Source organism: Acanthochromis polyacanthus, chromosome 20 (genome assembly GCF_021347895.1).
Source record: "Acanthochromis polyacanthus isolate Apoly-LR-REF ecotype Palm Island chromosome 20, KAUST_Apoly_ChrSc, whole genome shotgun sequence".
Taxonomy (NCBI): domain Eukaryota; kingdom Metazoa; phylum Chordata; class Actinopteri; family Pomacentridae; genus Acanthochromis; species Acanthochromis polyacanthus.
Window position 1 is genome coordinate 31,853,553 of NC_067132.1, and position 24,191 is coordinate 31,877,743.

At 45.6% G+C, this 24,191-nt stretch overlaps 1 protein-coding gene and 1 long non-coding RNA gene across 12 annotated transcripts; one reads left to right on the forward strand and one right to left on the reverse strand.

The window, feature by feature from the left end:
- Positions 1–447: 447 nt before the first annotated feature.
- On the reverse strand, positions 448–24,149 carry epb41l3a (erythrocyte membrane protein band 4.1-like 3a). 6 transcript variants are annotated; one of them, XM_022215035.2, is made up of 27 exons: positions 24,024–24,149; positions 18,423–18,513; positions 17,976–18,155; positions 17,684–17,788; positions 17,532–17,574; positions 17,360–17,435; positions 17,150–17,271; positions 16,969–17,065; positions 16,808–16,895; positions 14,185–14,229; positions 12,262–12,414; positions 12,042–12,139; positions 11,792–11,967; positions 10,580–10,663; positions 9,802–9,906; positions 9,622–9,722; positions 9,424–9,471; positions 9,272–9,301; positions 8,897–9,079; positions 7,831–8,238; positions 6,810–6,905; positions 6,461–6,541; positions 5,399–5,443; positions 4,608–4,706; positions 4,372–4,452; positions 3,257–3,378; positions 448–1,443 (listed from the first exon to the last, which is right to left on the reverse strand). In XM_022215035.2, the coding sequence occupies exons 2-26, from the start codon at positions 18,501–18,503 to the stop codon at positions 3,268–3,270; spliced, it is 2,736 nt and encodes a 911-aa protein (XP_022070727.1). In that variant the 5' UTR covers positions 18,504–18,513; positions 24,024–24,149; the 3' UTR covers positions 448–1,443; positions 3,257–3,267. The 6 variants fall into 6 exon arrangements, with proteins under 6 accessions (XP_022070727.1, XP_022070728.1, XP_022070729.1 ...); XM_022215036.2 differs by lacking the exon at positions 14,185–14,229; XM_022215037.2 differs by lacking the exon at positions 10,580–10,663.
- On the forward strand, positions 12,659–13,430 carry LOC127531291 (uncharacterized). Of its 6 annotated transcripts, none has more exons than XR_007938341.1 (3): positions 12,659–12,775; positions 12,810–13,013; positions 13,048–13,430. It is a non-coding gene; the product is annotated as an uncharacterized LOC127531291 (long non-coding RNA). The 6 variants fall into 6 exon arrangements; XR_007938340.1 differs by having other exon boundaries at positions 13,082–13,430; XR_007938343.1 differs by having other exon boundaries at positions 12,696–12,809; positions 12,912–13,013.
- Positions 24,150–24,191: the final 42 nt, after the last annotated feature.

Sequence of the window (24,191 nt, forward strand, 5' to 3'; positions counted from 1 at the left end):
GCTCCCTTCATTCAGCTCACACTATTGTCTGAGAGCGGGGGTGGGGGGTGGACCGTACCAAGAGCCAGCGGGGGTCAGAGTTAGTCTGCTCCTATTTCTATTTGGGGTTGTTTTTTCTGTTTCTGATTGTTTTCTTTTCTATTGTAGTGGTTCTATGTCTGTTTTAAGCTGAAGCCTTTTAAGCCTTTATTTATTTGTCACAAATACATTTTTACAGCACTTTAGTGTTGCTTTTTCTTGCATATCCTAACCGGGGCCAGAGCAGGAAGGGTTTGATCCGCTGACATTCGGATCAGTCGTCCAAAAACCACTCTTTTTTACTGTTTCTGATTGTTTTTTCTACATGTGGTGGTTTAATGTCTGCTGCAACAATCGATCACTACGGTCATCATGTACATGCTTTCCAGCTGTGTCTTTAGAATTGTGTCAGAAGAAGACAGACAGTCATTAATTTGATCGTTTTATTTGAGCTTAGTGGGTAAAAACACATTCAGTGTTTCGTGTGTTTTGATTGATCATAAATAAAAACACAGAACTAATGTAATCAGACACCGGGGGGGTGGTCAGTCTGTTTAGGATTACAAACACAGAACTTATCAGTAGATAAATCAATAAATAGACACATCAGTAAATCAATCAATAAATAGACAGAGAAATCAATAAATACTGAGACAGATGAGTAAAATCATTCGTAAGGGTTTCCATGGCAAGATGAGATGATGGCACATTACTATTGCATTCTGGGTAAATACAGAGCTGAGATTTAGCTGGTTACAGTGCTAACAATCATGCTGTTTTTACATTTTACAAACAGCTAGCACCAGCAGAAACCTCCAGGTGTTGCTGCTAACCTGGCGCTAGCTGTTTGCTGAATGTTTCATAAAGCTGATCTCCCATCACAGAATCTGAAGCAAACACACCTGAGTCGACCAGCCAATCAGGTGTCTGCTCTAACCTGTGGGGGAGTGAGGTGTGAGGGTGGGGCTTGTTTCAGTAAAAGCATCGGGAGTTGGTTTATGGTGAAAGTTCATCTGGAGGCCAACCAGCTGTGGTTGTCTGTTACTGTGGGAACATGTTGATGGCATCACAGCAGTGACACCTGTCTGTGTCTCACCTGTCTGTGTCTCACCTGCCCTTCTCTCTTACCTGTGTTGCTTAAATGTTTGTGTGAAAATGTTGCCACAGAAACTTTCGACCTAAAATAATCACATCATCCAGCTAATGCTAACTGTTCAGAAGCTAACTTGGCTACTGGCCCCACCCCAGGCAGGCAGACAGGTGCTGCTGTGTGTGTGTGTCCAAGTGTGCATGCATGAGTGTGTGTGACAGTGTAAATTCTCATGTCCAGTACGTCCACTGAGTGTCGCTGCAAACAGTGTCTCTGTTGGTTCTGTAGTCGGGACTTCATTTCCCATAATGCAGCAGAGGCCTCTCGATTCAGTCCTGAAAGAGAAGCAGAAACAGCTGTCAGAACAACAGCAGCAGAACATCTCTCTGTAAGATGGCATGAATGTTAGGATAAAATGAAGAGCTCGTCTTTTAAAAGTGTGAGAGCGTTGCCCTCTGGTGGTAAGCTCTGCTGTTTGCTTCTAATGTTTACACTGGATGTGTCTCGCGTTTCTTCTTAAATGATAAACTTTTCATTGAGCTCCAGAGTGATCTGTGTACCAACTAGTGAGTTCATCCAACTTAAATTCTTCTGTTCCCAGTCCTTCCCGTCTCCTCAGGTGTCCCCCAGGGTTCTATCCTGGGGCTCCTTCTCTTCATCATCTACTTCCTTCTCCTTGGTAATACCTTCCCTAAATACAACATTCATTTTCATTGCTATGCTGATGACACCCAGCTCTACCTATCCAGTAAACCCAACTTCACACTCCCATCTTCTTCCCTCACCAACTGCTTGTCAGACATAAAATCCTGGTTCCCCTCAAACCTCCTAAAACTCAACAGTGACAAAACAGAGATTCTTCTCTTTAGAACGAAATCAACAATATCCAGAACTGACAGTTTCTACTCCCCTCAGTTTCAGAGTCTGGGTGTTATCTTCGATTCCTCACTTTCCTTCCAATCTCACATCAATAACATCACCCGGTCTGCAGGTTTCCATCTCCCTCCCTCACCCTCCATACTACCTCCATCCTTGTCCACAGCCTCCTCACTTCCCACATTGATTACTGTAACTATCTCCTCTTTGGTCTCCCTCACAAATCCCTCCAAAAACTTCAGCTGGTCCAAAAGTCATCTTCTCTCATCATCTCCAAAACCCCCTCATTCCATCACATCACCCCGTCCTACAGCAGCTCTACTGCTCCCTGTCAAATCCAGAATAGGTTTCAAAATCCTCCTGTATGCATTCAAGACCATCCACAACCTCCATCCTCCCCATCTGTCTGATCTCCTTCATATCTTTATATCTCTGTGTATGTTTTTTGTTCTTTTTTAAAATCCTTTTGCATGGTTTTTATCTGTTCTGCTGGATTTGTTTACCTGTAAAGTGACCTTGGTTGTCAAGACAGGTGCTAACAAATAAAATGTATTATTATTAGATATGTCAGGAAACATCTGCTGTGATGTCAGACCAATCAGAGAGCCGTACAGCAACACTGAATGTGACCACCAGAGGGAGCAGCTACACATTTTTCCATGAGTGCAGTTTGCTCTCAGAGTGGCTAGGCTAAGCTAGCCAGGAGAGTAGCATGCTCATGCTAACAGTGTTCTCTCAGCAGGATGCAGTCATGCACTTCTGGAGCACCAATCACAAGCAGAGCCACAGGCGGCGGGGCCACATTCCCTTATTTGGCCCATAAAATGATGAAGGACAGTGAATAATGTTAGCACAGCATGTTAGCATATTACTGATGTTCAGCAGGTTATGTGATGTCCTTCTAATGGCCACAGGATCAATTAAACTGATTGATTTATCATGATCAGGTGAGTGATCAGAAACACATTATTTACTCCGAACACTTCCTAAATGTTTATTCTCTTTTGAGTCCAATCAGCTGACAATGTTCTTCTTGCAGTTTTCTTCCAACCAATCACACCAAGCCCTTCCTGTCCTCCATGGCTCCTCCCAAATGTTTCATCCAGTCAGGACAATTTCCTCTCTGCCTATGTTCTCCTTTCCACCAATCAGAGCCTCTGAGTGTTCCTCAGCACACACAGCAAACACTGGTGCAAATATGCGCATGCAGAATGTTAGGAATGCTGCCATGCTCCAATCAGCCAATCAGTTCCGTGAAGTCCTCCCTGCTACCTGTGATGTCATTAATCAATCACGTGATCAGGAGAGACCTCGGTTTCTTTATGGACCACGACTCGGGTGACGGAGAGCTCAGGATGCTGTCGCCGCGCCTCGCTGAGCGCCTCCGCCAGGGCCTTCAACAGAGACAAGGTCAGAAACCTGGTCCAGGTCTGGACCAGGACCACAACAACATCCATGTCCAGGTGGTGCCACAACGCCAGATTCATGTGCCAGCAGGTATTCTTAAGCTAAAGCTCTTTTAACTGGCAAGATCTCCATGGTAACTGATGCTTAGGCGCCAGATCTCCATGGTAACTGACGCTTAGGAGCCAGATCTCCATGGTAACTGATGCTGAGGAGCTAGATCTCCATGGTAACTGATGCTGAGGAGCTAGATCTCCATGGTAACTGATGCTGAGGAGCTAGATCTCCATGGTAACTGATGATGAGGAGCTAGATCTCCATGGTAACTGATGCTGCACCTCTAATCTGCTCCAGGTTCTGTTCATAGTTTAGATTGTTTAGATTCTCAGCTGAGGTTTTACCTGCAGACCAGCTAAAGTCAGGAATCAACGAATCACAAAGACTGATCTGTCTGTTGGTATTTATCTCAGAGAATTCAACTGAACTGTTGGGCTTCATGTTTAAATGAATTAACATGTTCTACATTCCTCACAGCTCCGCATTAGAACAGCCTGTTCCTCTGATGAAGGAGGCGGCCTGACCATTGGTCCGTCTACTGCACAACAGGAATCACATGACACGATGTGTGTGGTGATGTAATTCTGATGCTTCCTTTTATGGAGCGCACTTATGTCTGATCGATACATATAGTCTGTGACTGATGTCCATCATATGTGGTTGATCGTTTATCTGTGACTGATGCTTTCTATGTGACTGATTGTTTATTTATGATTAGCACTTGATCCACGATCGACACCTAGAAGATATGATTGATAATTTATCCATGATTGATACTTTTTATGTGACTGATAACTATAATGTGTGATCGATACTCCATATGAGATTGATATATGTGATTGATCATTTTTCTGTGATTGATACCTGAGTATTTTCAGTTTGTGTTCCTCTGTTCTGCACATCACAGTTACAGAGTCAGTCGTTACCTGGTCGTGGTCGATTTCCGTGTCTCCAGAAATCACAATTCTCTTCTCGATTCTGGTTTCTGAAATTCCTCCTTTTACCGTCTGAGGAGGAAAACAAACAGATAACAAATCTGATCAGGCTTTACTGCACTTCTACTGTTTGTTTCTGACGTTTCTTCTGTGTTTCTGGTGTCTTCATGTTTCAAAGTCCTCAGATGTCTCTAGTTTTGATGGTGTTGCTGTGGTTACAGTGTTACCTTGGTGATGTGTGTGGTGGTGGTGGTGTTGGAGGTCTCAGCTGTGAAGGTCTGGGAGCTCAGCAGCAGACCTGCAGGGGGATCAGAATCCACTCGGCTCTGAGACACAAGCAGACGTGAACGGTCAGTCCAAGAACCAGACAACAACCAGACAACAACCAGACAAAAACCAGACAACAACCAGACAAAAACCAGACAAAAACAGACAACCAAACAACAACCAGACAACAATCAGACACCGACCAAACAACAACCAGACAACAACCCAACAACAACCAGACAACAACCAAACAACAACCAGACAACAACCAGACACCGACCAAACAACAACCAGACAACAACCAGACAACAATCAGACACCGACCAAACAACAACCAGACAACCAAACAACAACCAGACAAAAACAGACAACCAAACAACAACCAGATAACAACCAAACAACAACCAGACAACAACCAGACAACAACCAGACACCGACCAAACAACAACCAGACAACCAAACAACAACCATACAACAACCAGACAACAACCAAACAACAACTAAACAACAACCAGACAACCAAACAACAACCAGACAACAACCATACAACAACCAGACAAAAACAGACAACCAAACAACAACCAGACAACAACCAGACAACAACCAGACAACAACCAGACACCGACCAAACAACAACCAGACAACCAAACAACAACCATACAACAACCAAACAACAACTAAACAACAACCAGACAACTAAACTTCAGTGAGTAAAAATATGAACTCTGGCTGAAGTCCAACATTAACTCACCCCCGGAGCTTCATATGTGAGAGTTTTCCTCATCAGCGGTACCTCCTGGAACATACAAAAAACATCACCACCAGTACCTGTAAACCAGTAAAACCAGTCTGTCCCTACACTACAACCGTCACCACCAGCATAGAGTCATGCTTTCATATTTAACATGGCAAATTTATCAGGGGCAGATATCACTGGGGCAGATGTCACAGGGGCAGATATCACAGGGGCAGATATCGGGGCAGATATCACAGGGGCAGATGTCACAGGGGCAGACATCACTGGGGTAGATATCACAGGGGCAGATATCAGACGGGCAGTTGTCACAGGGGCAGATATCACTGGGGTAGATATCACAGGGGCAGATATCAGAGGGGCAGTTGTCACAGGGGCAGACATCACTGGGGCAGATATCTCTGGGGCAGACATCGCAGGGGCAGACATCGCTGAGGCAAATATTAAGGGTAGTCTCAGGTGTTACCTCATCCCCGGGTTGGGACTCGTCACCATCATTGTCGCTGTGGGTGGATGGTTGCATCTGATTGGCTGACAGCCTGGATGTGGGGCGGGGCAAAGAGGGTGGAGGGGAGTTTTCATCAAAGCTCCACCCCCCTCGTCCTCCTGTGATTGGTCGGAGTCTTCGCTGTCATGGTAAGATTGCGTCCCAGCGAGGACAGAGCGGGGTCTGGTTGGACTGCTAGCTTCCACGCTAGCTTTCTCCTGCTCACCATAGCTGAGTGCAAAGTTGGCATTGATGCTATCCTGATTAGCATCATTAGCATCATTAGCCTGTCTGACTGCAGCCTCCATGGCCTCCTCCACTGCTGCCTGCGCTAACACACTGATAGCATCCTCGCTAGCCTCACTAGCATCGTCATCACTGGCCTGGCTGCTGCCTTCATCATCGCTGACATCATCATCACTGACATCATGTTTATCTGCTGGGCTGTTAGCCTGGTTAGCATTGTTAGCATCGTCACTATCACACGTCCATTGCTCTGTGACATCACTAGCCCCAGGCGGAGGGGGCGGGGGCTTATTAGGGGGCGGGCCCAAAAGACTTGCAGTTGCTACCTGAGGCTGTTCTGCCATTGGTTGGTCCTGGTCATGTGATTCATCTGGAAGCAGGAAGACCGTCTCCACCTTCTCTGAAGTCTGAGGGACAGAAAAACACATCACATGGTGAGGGGGCGGGGCCAATGATCAGGGAGGTGTCAGCTTGCAAGCACAGGTGTGAAGACAGACAGCCAGAGAGACAGACAGGCACAGACAGTCAGAAAGACAGACAGACAGACAGAAAGACAGACAGAGAGACAGGTACAGACAGACAGACAGACAGACAGAAAGACAGACAGAGAGACAGGTACAGACAGACAGACAGACAGAGAGGCAGAGAGACAGGTACAGACAGACAGGTACGTACCTTCAGCAGGTTGTGTTCTCTGAAGGTTTCTTGTTCTCTGGCTGACTTCAGCAGAGCTGTGAGCTCAGGAGACATCTCATCAAATGTAGGTTTCGGCTGCACAAACAAACAAACAAACAAATGAAACCATTACAAAGACTGTTGAATCTCAGACTGATGTAAACAATCAGTGAAGGACGAGCAGAAACTGAACAGAATTTGCGGCCATGCTGGGTGGGGTCAGGTAGGCGGAGTTACAGAGTGTCGTTAGTAATCAGCCAATGATTACTAACCGCTGTGGGTCAGCTGGTCAACAAGAATAAACACTGATGAGGGTTGGTAGCTTTGTGTCTGGGATAGTGTTTGTCTGTTTGTGTTGGTTTTATTGTTTGTGTTTGTTTTTGTCTGTGTGTGTCTCTGTGTGTATTTATTTGTGTTTGTTTTTATCTCTGTGTGTGTCTGCTTGTTTGTGTGTTGGTTCCTCTACAGCTGAAGCTCTGACTTGGACCTGCAGGTCTTCTAGGAGGGTAGCAGCTTCATGAACTGGAGAAGCATCCCGAAGCCAACCAAAAGAGGAAGTGACGAAATAAGCCCCGCCCCCTGAGACCAGAAAACCCCACAGAACAAAGAAGAAACAAAGATCAGGAGAAAACAAAAGCAACCAGCTGGTGTTCCCTGTGCTGGGAGGAGGTGAAGGGGGAAGCTGAGGAGTTTAAACTGAACACTGCAGCTCCTCACTGCTTCCTGCTGGAGGAGCACTGAACCGACGTTTACTGAGCCAAAACTACAGAGCTTCAAAAACATTCCTGCAGCACCTACTCCTCAGACCAGGAGGAGACCACCTGGACCGAGTCTGGGGGGACCACGTGGAGGTCCTGGTCTCTGGTCTGGTCCTTCAGGGTTCTGCAGTGTGTCAGAGCTGAAGTGTTCAGTTTGAAGCGGCCGAGATGAGCCGGCGTTCGGCCACGTAGCGCCGTGAACTCGCCGTGTTTGCTCCTCATGCTCGTTTCCATGCCAACCACCAACCAGCCAATCAGCGTACCACTCTGGCCGCGCGGGGTGACGTCCTGCTGAGCGCCGGGCTCAGCGGGGACATGGGTGACATCACAGAGACTCCGCCCCCACAGAGGTCCAGAGAGGTGGCTCTGCTGGTCTTAGCCACGCTGATGATGTCACAGATGGTAGGTGGCGCCTCCGATGGGGACGTTGGCGTTTTCACCTCCTGAATAGTGATCAGGGGTCCCCCTGTGATGACATCATCAGTGGTGGACACTGGGGTGGTTTGGATTTGACAGCCCGCCCTCTCAGACATCACGGTACCGTCGGAGCGGCCGTCCGTGGTCGTCATAGCAACGACCCTGCCAGAGGTGGTGTCGTAGCTCCGCCCCACCGTGTAGCTCTTCTCTCTGATTGGCTGAGAAGAAGTTGGGTTTGCCGTGACCCCGCCCCCCTGGAGCGCACAGGTGAGCAACATCAGACACACCCATGATTAGTCAGGCCACATTCACTGCACCTGTTCTACCCAGGTTCTACTGAGGTTCTACCGAGGTTCTACTGAAGTTCTACCGAGGTTCTACTGAAGTTCTAACGAGGTTCTACTCAGAATCATCTGAAGCTCCGCCAAGGTTCTACTGCGGTTCTACCCAGAGCCTTCAGGTGAACTGAGGGCATTAGAGAGAACCAACTCAGAGTCTATACAGGTTCAGCTGAGGTTCTACTCATGGCCTACTCAGGTTCTTGTAAGATTCTACACAGAGTTTACTCAAGTGCTACAGAGGTTTGGTAAGGTTCTACTAGTTCTACTGAGGTTCTACTCACAGACCACTGAGGTTCTGTTCTCTTCAGAGTTTACATAGGCTCTACCAATGTTCTACTCAGAGTCTACCCAAGTTCTACTGAGGTTCTACTGAGGTTCGGCTGACGTGACACCTGGAACATGTTTTTTGGTTCCTGGAATTTATTGATACCAGACAGACCATGTGAGCTGAACACCTCTGCTCTTACTTTAAGACCTGAATGTACCTGCAGGATTGATGACATCACAACTAGTCAGGAGCCAATCAGGGCCCTGGTCACACCTGGCTGTACCTGTAGTCTGACTGTCTCACCTCTTCGGGCTCGAGGGGTTCGATCATCGGGGAGTCGTCGAGTCGTCGGAGGGGTGAGGAGGCCAGACGCTTCTCCCACTCCGTCATCCCACCTCCTCCGTCTCCTCCCTCCAAGAAGGAGCGTCTAAGAGCGCTGATGGTGCTCTCAGGGTTCTGCACCTCCTCAGGACTCCCCAACGTCTCCTGAAGACCAGAGAGGAGACCAGAGAGGAGACCAGAGAGACCAGAGAGGAGACCAGAGAGGAGACCAGAGAGACCAGAGAGGAGACCAGAGAGGAGACCAGAGAGGAGAACAGAGAGGAGAACAGAGAGGATACAGGTCAACACGATCTGAAACGATCATATGAATTTGAAGCAAAGTGAAACCAGACTCACCTGAGTTTTCAGATCTTCATCCTGATCAGACTGTGAGACAGACAGACAGACAGACAGGTAGATAGACAGACGGGTAGAGAGAGAGACAGGTTAATTCTGACCATTTCTTCCACACTAACAGCAGTAAACATGATCAGAGCACTGATGTGTACCTCAGTGGCTGTCAGGTCTCCGTCCACACCTGTATCGGTCAGCTCAGTCTGAAAAAACAAAAAAACAAACAAACAAACTAACAAGCAACACAGAGTCCATGTGAACACGTTCTAACTCGTCAGTTCTCTCTGACCTCTGAAAGTGCCATTAAAACAGAACCATCCACTGTGTGGACAGGTGAGACAGGTGTTTGTTACCTTGGTGTCGAGTTTCTGGGGACTCTGAGGACTTGTCTGGGAAACATCTGTGGCTTTGGTTTCATCCTCCACCTGCAGCTCCTCCACCTGCAGCTGTTCACCTGTGACACCAGCAGCTCGTTACTTTCACACCATCTGTCTGCTGGTCTGAGGCGCCTCCTCTGTTTGGCTGTGTCTTACCTCGCTCCTCCCTCCTCTCCTCTGTCCTCCTCTCAGGAGTCACACTGGTGATGAGGTCGCTAACGGCGATGGCTTTGGACGCTCCGTACAGACCTGAGCTCATATCTGCAACACACACCAGCAGCTGTGAGGTCATCGCTGTGATGTCAGCAGAAACACTGAGGGTGATTATAGCCACCAGCAGCCAGCAGGGTTACCATGACTACAAGTGTGATGCACAGCCAGCAGCGAAGCATCACGACTGCTCGTTGCCAGAGCAACGGCACACTGAGCCAATCAGAGCTGAGGGCGCATGCACCGCAGCCTGGGCCGATCAGCCAATCAGCATTCAGAACCACGACCAAGCATGACCTGCAGCTACTTAGCATCACGCAGCTTGTTGACCAGGAAGCAGTGCCAACAATGCTAAGAGGGCTAACAACGCTAACAGGGCTACAGCACTGACAATGCTAACAGGGCTAACAATGCTAACAGGGCTAAAAGCACTGACAATGCTAAATAATAGGACTTATAAGTACAACAATGCTAAAGAAGGCTAATGCTGCTAGCATAACCCTCAGAGACTAACGCTGCTGCTGACCCCAGGTGTGTCTAAAAGAAGTACAGCCAATCAGGATGCAGCATTCCCCAACAACTATATGAAGCTTTTAGAGCAATACCGCAGTACTACTGCAGTACTAAGGCAGTACTACCACAGTACTACTGTAGTACTACCACAGTGGTACTAGTGCAGTACGCATACAACCAGCAGCAGTGGCACTTCAGTACTGAGCACTACCTTTGTGTGCACCACCGTTGGCTTTGGGGGACGCTGTAATGGCTGGAGAGCCAATCAGAGATGAGGTGGGTGTCACCCTTGGAGCTGAGGACCAATCAAAAACTGATCATCAATACAAGTGCAAGAAGAAACTGACCAACCACGGAACCTGAATTTCCCCTCTGGGGATCAATAAAGGATTATCTTATCTTAATCCTGAACCTGAACTACAACTACTGAAACTAGTACCCCTAAAACTGAGACAGTACTACAACTACTAGGACCAGTAACCTGGATCAGTACCACTACCACTGAGACCAGTACTACAACTACTAGGAGACATAATACAACTATTGAGACCAGTACTACAGCTATTAGGACAAGTACTACTACCAATTAGACCATTACTGCTGCCACTGGGAACAGCACTACAACTACTACTGAGACCAGTATTACAACTATTAGGACCAGTACTCCTCCCAATGGAACAAGTACACTTACTATGAGCAGTACTACAAATACTAGGACCAACACTAGAACTACTAGCACTAAAACTAGTAGGAGCTGTAGTATTACTCCTAGTACCAGTACTGTTACTACTAAGATGAGTACTTTTTCTGGAACCTGTACTGATACTACCATGACCAGTAATACTAGTACTAGGACTGTGCCTATAGCTACTAGAACCTGTGCTACTACGATTACGACCAGTACCACAACTACTGTGACAAATACTAGGACTACTGATATGACCAGTACAACTACTAGTACTACTGCTACTACTATTACTACAACCACTAAGACTAGTACTTGTTCTGCAACCATAACCTGTACTACTACTAGAACAAGTACCTCAAATACAAGAACTTGTACTACGAATACTCAGGCTAGTACTTCTTCTGCAATGTTAACTAGTACTACCATAACCATTAATACTTCCACTAGTACCACTATTACTTGTCGTATTACTGAGACTGTTGCTAAACGTACTAGGACTAGTACTTCTTCCACAATCTTCCATGGTACAGCTATGACCATTAATGCTATTACCACTAGTCGTACTAGCAGTACTACAAGGACCACTACTACAACTACTCCTTTGCAATCTGTACTGATACTACCATGACCAGTAGTACTAGTGCTGCTAGTACGAGTGGAACAGTGACTGGAACACAAGTACTACCACCAGGACGAGTACTACTACTCTCACTACACCAGTGTGAGTGTTTGTACCTCCGTCCAGACTGCGACTCAGCATGTTCCTCTTGCTGATGCATCGTGGGAAATGCGGTGCCGGTCTGGAGATCTGGGCGCTGGCTCTGCGGCTCTGGATCTGAGTGCGACCGCTGTACCGGAACTTAGAGCCCAGAGACAGGAACTTCTTGGGAGGCTCCTCTGGAGACACCAGCCTGACGGACAGACAGGACAGACGTGAGACGTTGTGTCGCGTGTTCATCTCCACACGCCTTGATGTCAGACGTACCTGAAGAAGGAGTGATGCTCCACACAGACCTTCCACAGCCTCTTAGCTGCTCTGTGGTTCAGCAGCTTAAAACCAATAGTGGACTCAAACTGGTCAAACTGGAGACAGACAGACGGACACACAGGTTCTTAGCAGAGCTCCACCAGCAGGAGGTGCTGTGGCAGGTTTCACACATCAGAGAATGGAGCTCTTCCTCTGTGGTGCTCGGGTGAGTTCTCACCTCTCCTGGTCGGATTTTGATGTAGAAGTTGTTTCGTTTGTACGATATCTTCAGGATCTTTGGCCACGAGAATCTGTTGATCCTCAGTCTGTCTCTGTAGACCAGCAGGCCGCTACTGCACACGCCCAGCATGATGGCCACGCCCTCCGAGTCCTGCACACACAAACATCACAAAGGATTAACAGGACTTACACCCAGTCGACCTGGTGAACATGGTTCTAAAATGAACCTTCTTAGTCCTGGACCTATGGACTGGTTCTATCTGTGTCTGCATCATGGCTCCACATGGAGAAGAACTGAACACAGGAAGAGAAACATCTGACTGAGAGACTTGACAAAGATGGAAAAAGATCCAGGAAGATCAGTGAGCAACTGAAAACCAGAGAAGCACAGAGACAGCAGGAATCAGGAGGTCCAGAAGGAGTCATAGTACCACTAATCAGGAGGTCTAGAAGGAGTCATAGTACCACTGATCAGGAGGTATAGAAGGAGTCATAGTTCCACTAATCAGGAGGTATAGAAGGAGTCATAGTACCACTAATCAGGAGGTATAGAAGGAGTCATAGTACCACTAATCAGGAGGTATAGAAGGAGTCATAGTTCCACTAATCAGGAGGTCTAGAAGGATTCATAGTACCACTAATCAGGAGGTATAGAAGGAGTCATAGTACCACTAATCAGGAGGTATAGAAGGAGTCATAGTTCCACTAATCAGGAGGTATAGAAGGAGTCATAGTACCACTAATTAGGAGGTCTAGAAGGAGTCATAGTTCCACTAATCAGGAGGTATAGAAGGAGTCATAGTTCCACTAATCAGGAGGTATAGAAGGAGTCATAGTACCACTAATTAGGAGGTCTAGAAGGAGTCATAGTTCCACTAATCAGAGCTCCTAAAATGACTCCACAGACAGTGAACTACTTTCTCCATCCAGCTGTAAAAACAGACATCAGCTGCTTCAGACTTGGTTCAGGGGTTCTCCATGGAAACCAGAGTTAGTGTGAAGCTCAGACAGTGTGAAGGAACCTTCAGAACATCAACCTCTATGGACGGAGGACCAGAACTAAACCTGGCTGCTGCTCAGAACTAAACTTCCAGATGAAAGTTTGCTGAAGAACATGAGAAGAAGCCTGATGGATGCTGGAGAACATTCTTTGGTCAGATGAAGATCAATGAGTTGGCCTCAGATGGAGTCCAGATGTTTGGTGAGAACCTGACCAGGATTACCACAGTGGATGGATGGTCCTGACAGTGAAGCACGGAGGTGGAGGTGTGATGATCTGGGGCTGCATGAGGTCAGAAGGTGTTGAAGACATTTCTAGATGCAGCATGAAGGTCTGAGGAGGAACCAGGATACTGGGTGACCAGATGAAGGAGAGGAACATTCCAGCAGGAGAACATCCAGAGAACAACATCACACCAGAGCTTCTCCACTAGAACCAAGTAGAACCAGGACCTGGACAGTGTGAGTCCTGAAGCCAGCAGAACCTTTGAGGTGTTCTCCAGAGAAAGGTAGAGGAACACAACCCCTCCAGCAGAGAGCAGCTGAAGAACACAGAGAAGAAATGAGTGGACTCTGGTTTCCTCCATGAGGAGGAGGACTGGCTAAAGTCTGGACATGACATAACTGTTGTTAAAAATGACACAGAAAGGAAACCTGATCAAAATGATCACATTTTTTTTTAAAAATCCAAGAAGGTTTTTGAACGTGGATGTAAAACTTCATAAAAAATGTTTTAAATGTATTTTATGCTGCAGAAACTTCCAGCAGACCACAGAAGGAGCAGAAACTACTGGAGAGACGAATGTCAGGGGATGCTGAGGATTCTGGGAAATGTAGGAGCAGCTGTTCAATGAACAACACGGAGATGGAGATGTTAGCATGACACACGGAACACGGCTGCACACGGAGGAGGCAGTCTTACCTCAGACTGAGCCGGAGACAAGCAATCAAAGCGGCTTCCTACCATCTACTCCATACAGACAGACAGACAGACAGACAGAAGAGAAGAAACACGGAGTCTCAAAAACACACCGCTAGCTAGAGCTACACCAACCTCACAGCACATTTAAACACTGTCCAAAAACAGCAAAGATCTGGAAATAAAACAGGAAAACTCCACAGTCACACATCAGAAAAGAATAAATGCAGAGTTTTACATCCACAGTAACAGCTGTGGCATTTAAATTGATTTTTTTTATGACTTTACTGGATATTACCTGTAGATTAACTAAACAGTAAAAAACTGTTTCCACAATATTTTTAAATATTCGATCAGTTCTCCAAATAACAGTAAATGTATGTAAATAAGTTTTATTTTTTTTAAAAATCCCCCAAATTTGACAAGAAAATTCTTGTAAATATTTCAAAAGATGAGAAAAATCTTCCAAAAAATCCTAAAAATATCTAACGTGATTTCATATTTATCAGTAAAACTTCTAGTATTTTCTTTACGAACATTCACATAAAAATCAACCAAAATCCAGCAAAATTCACTGGATTTTGGTTGATTTTGAAACATTTTTAACATGTATTTTTTCCCAAAAAAATTGTTCAAAGTTTTCCCTAAAATGTTGAAAATGTGGACATCAGAAGTTTCACTGTGAAAACAGATTTTTTTCCACATTTAATCCTTTAAAATGGGTTAATTTGACCTGCAGGACGACACGACGGTTAACGCAGTAAAATGATGTCATTTAAAGTCCAATTATTTGTAAAAAAACAAAACAGATTTTTGATGTGGACATTATTTGCAGTTTCGGCATGTTTTTAACGTATGAATGAACACTTTACTGATTTTATGAGATATTTTCTCTAACTGAACAGAAGAGGATGAATCAGTGAAACAGCAGGAAATGTTCAGCTGTACCTCCTCTTCTGTCCACCAGGTGTCAGCGGATTTCTGCTGCTGTTTACTGGATCCCAGCAAGTTTACCTGCCTGATCTGGAACACGCTGACTCAGTCTAACTCACTGTAGTTCATTTTTCATCCTAAAGTTCTGCAGCTCTGAAGAAGCAGAACAACTTCTTCCCTCTACTCTCCTCACCATCTGTAGATGTTCCTCCATGCTGGATGGATCTCCATCTACTAGAAGATGCTCCTCCATGCTGGATGGATCTCCATCTACTAGAAGATGTTCCACCATGCTGGATGGATCTCCGTCTACTAGAAGATGTTCCTCCATGCTGGATGGATCTCCGTCTACTAGAAGATGTTCCTCCATGCTGGATGGATCTCCGTCTACTAGAAGATGTTCCTCCATGCTGGATGGATCTCCGTCTACTAGAAGATGTTCCACCATGCTGGATGGATCTCTGTCTACTAGAAGATGTTCCTCCATGCTGGATGGATCTCCGTCTACTAGAAGATGCTCCTCCATGCTGGATGGATCTCCGTCTACTAGAAGATGCTCCTCCATGCTGGATGGATCTCCGTCTACTAGAAGATGTTCCACCATGCTGGATGGATCTCCGTCTACTAGAAGATGCTCCTCCATGCTGGATGGATCTCCGTCTACTAGAAGATGCTCCTCCATGCTGGATGGATCTCCGTCTACTAGAAGATGTTCCTCCATGCTGGATGGATCTCCGTCTACTAGAAGATGTTCCTCCATGCTGGATGGATCTCCGTCTACTAGAAGATGTTCCTCCATGCTGGATGGATCTCCGTCTACTAGAAGATGTTCCACCATGCTGGATGGATCTCCATCTACTAGATCCTCTCTTCTCTGTTTCTGCTGCATTTATTTCAGTCTCTCTGAGGAAACATTGCCTGCAGTTCAACCTGAAACTCTCTGGATGCTGAGTCGGTCCTGGAGAACCAGAACCAGGAGGAGGAAGGTTCTGGTTCTCCTGAATCTGCTGCTTCATTTCTGGCTGACGTTTACCAGAGACTGGTAGAATAAAGTGATTTAGATGAGCATTTTCTTGGTGGTTCTTTAACGTTAACTTTAAAAACTGCCAGCAGCTTCCAGGCTTCAGACGGTCCAACATGTCTGTGAGAAAAAGAACCGAATGAAGCGGTTTCATCTTCACTCTGACAGACCGAACCAATGGAAAACAGCCATGATTCAATAATCATTACTGCTGTCGTGGAGCACGCCCACGTCATCGATCGCAGACAGGAAGTAGGTCATGTGATCGATGAGAACATCAGCAGCTCTAGAACATTCTACCAATGTTAGTTTGTTCATGACTACATTCCACTTGATCTCCTGTAGATCAGCTCTTTCTGTTTCCTCTCTGTGATATTTAGGTCATATCTTGGATGTTAGTTTCAGCAGATCAAACATCTGGAGAAGCTGCTGCTGTAGACCACACAGAGAACGCTGAAGAACACGATACGCAGCTGAGCAAACACCACGGAGATGAAGACACAGAACCACAACTACAGGACATGAGGCTGGACATGAGTGGTCAGTCAGCTGGTCAGTCAGCTGGTAGGTCAGCTGGTAGGTCAGCTGGTAGGTCAGCTGATCGGTCAGCTGGTAGGACAGCTGGTAGGTCAGCGTGGGGTCAGCTGAGATCCTGATCGAAGCGGTTCTTACCTTGGCGTGATGGAGGTCGACTCCGTACATGGAGAGCTTCTTGACGTTCTCCAGGAAGTGCATCTCTGCCTCAGCGGGAGTCATTCCTCTAAAAACACAGGAAAACGTTAGAACTCTGCTTCTGTTTTGAAGGTGAAGTTCCTCTGAAGGAGGAGACCAACCTGTAGCTTCTGTGCAGCTCCATGATCTTCTCCTCCATCTCCTTAGTTTGGTTGGGGGCAAAACACAGTTCACTGACGTAGTCCGGGCCACACTCATCTGAAATACACAGAGATGTCAGCAGGGGCAGTAGGGGGCAGTAGGGTATGTCAGGAGGGGTGGTAGGTTCAAGGACTTCAGTACCAGGGTCGTAGTCTCCAAGCTCTGATTGGACGGTGTAGGAGCCCAGAACTGTGTGAGTCGCAAAGGAGCAAGGAAGACGACCAGAAACTATATCCTGTCTGAGCTGGAGACACAGGAAGTACCTGCAGGCAGAGGGACAGGTAGACATCCCCTTCTCACCAGGTGGGACTATGTGACACACAGCGGTGATTGACAGGTGTGGGAACCTACCTGGTGATGTCCTCAGACAGCTGGGCGGGGTCAGGAGGGTAAAACTTGACATTAAAGGAGAAATTCCAGGGAACGCCTGAGAGACAAAGAGCAGGGAATCAGCTGACCTGAACTTACCTGAGGACCAATACCTGGTTAGTGTCAAAAACCGACCAATGAGGAGCCAACTGACCTCTGACCTGCTTCTTCATCTCCTTGGCTGGATCCAACCAGTTCTACAACACAAAGGTGGAGGGTCAGACAGACATTCAGACAGACAGGTAGACAGACAGACAGGTAGACAGACAGGTATAGAGACAGACAGGTATAGAGACAGACAGATACCTTGTTGTTGTCTGCGTCTCTGAAGGACAGGGCGAAGTAGTCTCGCTCCAGCAGGTTGACGTGTTCACAGACCTTCTCAAACAGATGAACTCCTCGAGCTCGTTTCTGAAAGCAAACACAGAACCTTCAACCAGCGCAGCCTTTACTGGTTCCACTGGTTCTATTTCTGCTGATTCTATTTCTACTGGTTCTATTTCTACTGGTTCCACTGGTTCTATTTCTACTGGTTCTACTGGTTCTATTTCTACTGGTTCTACTGGTTCTACTGGTTCCACTGGTTCCACCGGCTCACCTCCACGGTGCAGGAGAACAGCGACCCGTCCAGCAGGGTCACTCTGGTCTGCATGGTCCTGAAGCTCAGCGGGTTTCTGGCCGGAGAGCGAGCGATCCGACTGCTCGACGACAGGTGACTGGACGAGTCCTCGGCCAATGAGCTCTGTGCGTGGCTGTGGGGCGGCCCCCCCTCCGCTCCCTTAGTTAAAGGGAAATCAAATTCAAGATTCAGGACACTTATTTATCACAAACACAATTAAACATGCACAGTGAAATGTGCAGCTGTTCCAGAGCGAAACAATAAGAATAAAAGATTAAGATAAACTAATATTCACCAGTATTAGATAGACATGGTGAATGCTGCGCAAAAAGTTCAATTAAAAGTTAAATAATTACAACGTTGTGGCGGTGCTAGAGCACTCACCACCTGAGGATGAACAATAAACTGCATATTCTCCAGTTTTACCTGTTTAGGTGTGGAGTGGGCGGCGGCCTCAGGGAAAGACTCCGCCTCTGTAGGCTGAGCGTCACCTGGCTCTGTTGTCATGGTGATTCACCTGAAGGACAATTGGTTGATTTAATCAGATGTGATGAAAATCCAGACCGAAACCAGTTTAGGTTCTATCTGTGTTCCGACTTTGTTGTCATCTCGTTGTGTTTCATATGTCACCTCGTGTTTCGTTTGTCATCTCATTGTGTTTCATTTGTCAACTCGTTGTGTTTCATTTGTCATCTCGTTGTTTCGTTTGCCATCTCGTTGTGTTTCATTTGTCATCTCGTTGTGTTTCATTTGTCAACTCGTTGTGTTTCATTTGTCATCTCGTTGTTTCGTTTGTCATCTCGTTGTGTTTCATTTGTCATCTCGTTGTGTTTCATTTGTCAACTCGTTGTGTTTCATTTGTCATCTCATTGTTTTGTTTGTCATCTCGTTGTGTTTCATTTGTCATCTCGTTGTGTTTCATTTGTCAACTCGTTGTGTTTCATTTGTCATCTCATTGTTTTGTTTGTCATCTCGTTGTGTTTCATTTGTCATCTCGTTGTGTTTCATTTGTCATCTCGTTGTTTCGTTTGTCATCTCATTGTGTTTCATTTGTCATCTCGTTGTGTTTCATTTGTCATCTCGTGTTTCATTTGTCATCTCATTGTGTTTTGTTTGTCATCTCGTTGTTTCGTTTGTCATCTCATTGTGTTTCATTTGTCATCTCGTTGTGTTTCATTTGTCATCTCATTGTGTTTCATTTGTCATCTCGTTGTTTCGTTTGTCATCTCATTGTGATTCATTTGTCATCTTGTTGTTTTGTTTGTCATCTCGTTGTGTTTCATTTGTCATCTCATTGTGTCTCGTTTGTCATCTTGTTGTTTCGTTTGTCATCTCGTGTTTCATTTGTCATCTCGTTGTGTTTCGTTTGTCATCTCGTGTTTCCTTTGTCATCTCGTGTTTCATTTGTCATCTCGTGTTTCGTTTGTCATCTCATTGTGTTTCATTTGTCATCTCTTTGTGTTTCATTTGTCATCTCGTTGTTTCGTTTGTCATCTCATTGTGTTTCGTTTGTCATCTCGTTGTGTTTCATTTGTCATCTCATTGTGTTTCATTTGTCATCTCGTTTCGTTTGTAATCTTGTTGTATTTCATTTGTCATCTCATTGTGTTTCATTTGTCATCTCATTGTTTCGTTTGTCATCTCGTTGTGTTTCATTTGTCATCTCATTTTTTCATTTGTCATCTCGTTGTTTCGTTTGTCATCTCATTGTTTCATTTGTCATCTCGTTGTTTCGTTTGTCATCTTGTTTCGTTTGTCATCATGTTGTGTTTAATTTGTCATCTCATTGTGTCTCGTTTGTCATCTTGTTGTTTCATTTGTCATCTCATGTTTCATTTCTCATCTCATTGTGTCTTGTTTGTCATCTTGTTGTTTCGTTTGTCATCTCGTTGTGTTTCATTTGCCATCTCGTTGTGTTTCATTTGTCATCTCGTTGTTTCGTTTGTCATCTTGTTGTGTTTCATTTGTCATCTCGTGTCTCGTTTGTCATCTCGTTGTTTCATTTGTCATTTCATTGTGTTTCGTTTGTCATCTCGTGTTTCATTTGTCATCTCATTGTGTCTCGTTTGTCATCTTGTTTCGTTTGTCATCTCGTTGTGTTTCATTTGTCATCTCATTGTGTCTCGTTTGTCATCTTGTTTCGTTTGTCATCTCATTGTGTTTCATTTGTCATCTCGTGTTTCATTTGTCATCTCGTTGTTTCGTTTGTCATCTCATTGTGTTTCATTTGTCATCTCGTTGTGTTTCATTTGTCATCTCGTTGTGTTTCCTTTGTCATCTCGTTGTGTTTCGTTTGTCATCTCGTTGTTTTGTTTGTCATCTCATTGTGTTTCGTTTGTCATCTCGTGGTGTCTCGTTTGTCATCTTGTTGTTTTGTTTGTCATCTCATTGTGTTTCATTTGTCATCTCGTTGTGTTTCATTTGTCATCTCGTTGTTTCGTTTGTCATCTCATTGTGTTTCATTTGTCATCTCGTTGTTTCGTTTGTCATCTCGTTGTGTTTCCTTTGTCATCTCATTGTGTTTCATTTGTCATCTCGTGTTTCATTTGTCATCTCGTTGTTTCATTTGTCATCTCATTGTGTTTCATTTGTGATCTCGTTGTTTCGTTTGTTATCTCATTGTGTTTCATTTGTCATCTCATTGTGTTTTTTTGTCATCTCGTTGTTTCGTTTGCCATCTCGTTGTGTTTCATTTGTCATCTCGTTGTGTTTCCTTTGTCATCTCGTTGTGTTTCATTTGTCATCTCGTTGTTTCGTTTGTCATCTCATTGTGTTTCATTTGTCATCTCGTTGTGTTTCCTTTGTCATCTCGTTCTGTTTCATTTGTCATCTTGTTTCATTTGTCATCTTGTTTCATTTGTCATCTCATTGTGTTTCATTTGTCATCTTGTTTCATTTGTCATCTCGTTGTGTTTCCTTTGTCGTCTCGTTCTGTTTCATTTGTCATCTTGTTTCATTTGTCATCTCATTGTGTTTCATTTGTCATCTTGTTTCGTTTGTCATCTCGTTGTGTTTCATTTGTCATCTCGTTGTGTTTCATTTGTCATCTCGTGTTTCATTTGTCATCTCCTGTTTGTGTTTTCTGTCTGGCCGACTAACCTAACATAAATACAGAAAAAAAAACTCAGATAAAATTACATTTTTATTTTCTCTGCTGGTCTCTGTCTGATGATGTCATCACGTTGGTCACCATGGCTACCATCTGCTGACCCCATCCAGCTGTCAGGTGAAGGGTTGCCGTGGTAACGGGGCGGGGAGGGCAGGGATGGGGATTAGAGCTGAGACACAATCTGATGTAATCTGGCTCCGACCGAATCACACATCAGCTCTAACCGGGACGCCTCGCATACAAAAACACACTTGAGATATTCAACCAGTACTACTACTACTGCTAGTACTATTGCTACTTCTGCTACTTGTACTACTACCACTACTACTACTACTACTACTACTACTACTACTACTATTACTACTACTACCACCACCACTACTACTACTACCATATACTGGAGATACAACCAGTACTACTACTACTACTACCACCACCACTACTACGACTACTACTACCATATACTGGAGATACAACCACTACTACTACTACTACTACCACCACCACTACTACTACTACTACTACCATATACTGGAGATACAACCACCACTACTACTACTACTACCACCACCACTACTACTACTACCATATACTGGAGATATTCAACCAGTACTACTACTACTACTACTACCAGCACTACTACTACTACAACTACTACTACCATATACTGGAGGTATTCAACCAGTACTACTACTACTACTACTACCACCACTACTACTAACCCTACTACTATCACCATATACTGGAGATATTCAACCAGTACTACTACTACTACTACCAGTACTATTGCTACTACTACTACCACATACTGTAAATATGTACTGAGGACTCTGCTGTCTGCTTTCTTGGACCCCCTGCAGTTTGCATACCAGCAGCACATCGGCGTGGAGGATGCTATCATCTTCCTCACCCACAGGACCCTGTCACATCTGGAGAGGCCTGGGGGCACCGTGAGAGTCATGTTCTTGGACTTCTCCAGTGCCTTTAACACCATCAGGCCCTGCGTCCTGGGGGAGAAGCTGCTGGAGATGCAACTGCACCCCGACACCACAACTTGGATCCTGGACTACCTCACAGGCCGGCCTCAGTATGTCAGGGTGGACAGCTGCATCTCTAAGGTGGTTACAAGCAGCACAGGAGTACCCCAAGGAACCGTCCTGGCACCCTTCCTCTTCACCCTCTTCACCTCTGATTTCCGGTTCAGCTCTGGTTCCTGTCACTTCCAGAAGTTTTCCAATGACTCCTCGATTGTTGGATGCATTACTGATGATGACGAGGGGGAGTAAAGAGGACTGATTGAGAGCTTTGTCATGTGGTGTGACAGCAACAACCTGAAGCTCAACATAAGCAAAACCAAAGAGGTGGTTGTGGACTACCGGAGGAGCAGGAGGTCCCCTGCCGCCATCATCATTCAGGGGGAGGACGTGGATGGGGTGGACTCATATCGGTACCTTGGGGTCCACATCAACAATAAACTGGACTGGTCCCACAACACGGACGCCCTCTTCAGGAAGGGACAGAGCAGGTTGTTCTTCCCAAGGAGACTCAGGTCGTTTGGCGTCTGCAGCAGGCTCCTGAAGACCTTCTACCAGTCTGTGGTGGCCAGCGCACTCTTCTTTGTCGTGGTGTGCTGGTGGGGTGGCATCAAGACTGGTGAGGTCAACAGGATTAACAAACTGGTGAAGAAGACCCGTTCTGTTGTGGGCCTTCAATTGGACAACCTGGAGACCGTGGCAGAGAGGAGGATCACGGACAAAATCAGGGCAATCCTGGACAACCCCTCTCACCCTCTCCCTGAGGAGCTGTGGGACATGGGCAGTTCATTCAGCCAGCGCATCATCCCACCCAGAAGTAGAACTGAGCGCTTCAGGGGCTCCTTTGTGCCCACCGCCATCAGACTCTTAAACAGGAGACACTTTAATGTCACTGTCACTTTACCTCACTGCACTGCATAGCTCAGTTGTCCTGGATGACACTTTTTCACATTGTGAATACCTCATACTGTGTACTGCTACTGGTCAGTTTATTGTTTCCCCTTTATGTTTTGTTTATTATATATCATCCTTGGTTTGTCCTAAAACTATGTGTAATTCTTGAACACAATGCATGCTGCTACCCTCGTATCCTTGTACTTGCCCTGTACTGCTGCAATACCTGAATTTCCCCTCTGGGGCTCAATAAAGGATTATCTTATCTTAAATTTAACTACTACTACCACATACTGTACATATTTAACTACTACTACTGCTAGTACTTTCACTGTGACTTTTAAAATGAAACATGCGACTTGTAAAAGTGTGACTTAATTTAAAAGTCAAAAAAACGATATTTATCATTTTCAGCTCCAGTTGTAATATGTGCAGTAGTACATGTTGTAGTACAGTCAGTAGTTTGTACTCTGCTAGCAGTAATCTATTACTGAGGGGCATACAGTTACTCTGTTCAGTAAAGGTTCATGCTGAGAGTAACGAGTACTTTCCTATTGTAATCTGATTACACTGTCTGGATGCAATAGAGTATTTCTGACGTTACTTCTCCATAGGTGAGTCACGTGGTGTCACCGTGTTTCACAAATCCATCAACAAATCAGAATATTGATCAAACAGCTGATCAGAATCCTCCCGATCGATCACCGGCTGCAGTAACGGAGTAACGGAGCTGCTGCGGCGGTTCCGGTGGTCGGGAGTGTCCCGACGTGTGTGTGTGTGTGTGTGTGTGTGTGTGTGTGTGTGTGTGTGTGTGTGTGCGTCGTCCTGCAGCAGCACACACACACCCGCTGAGCTGCAGTGTGATGAAGCAGAATCTGTGTGTGTCTGTGTGTGTGTGTGTGCTCGTCGATAATAAAGTGATAATCAGCCGATAATCAGCTGATCCCTGATCAATAACCCTCCTGCCCGGTAATAAAGCAGCATCTTTACCTGTCCTCGTGCAGGACGCTCGCCCTCTTCCTCCCGGTAACCGACAGCGTTTTTTTTTCACTACGTCATCCGTTACTACGACACAGCGCGGCAGAGGGCAGTGACGTCATGACGCTCGAGCGACGCAGCCGCAGTGATGGTTTGTTCTCTGACAGAAACTTTATTGAT

Bases quoted from the DNA above. Each gene is read 5' to 3' on its own strand.
- epb41l3a (XM_022215035.2), bottom strand. From the start codon at position 18,503: ATGACAACAGAGCCAGGTGACGCTCAGCCTACAGAGGCGGAGTCTTTC. The intron at 12,140-12,261 runs GTGAGAACTCAC...GTCTGTCTCCAG, and splicing joins TCAAAATCCGACCAGGAGAG to TTTGACCAGTTTGAGTCCAC. The intron at 6,542-6,809 runs GTACGTACCTGT...TCTGTCCCTCAG, and splicing joins GAGAACACAACCTGCTGAAG to ACTTCAGAGAAGGTGGAGAC.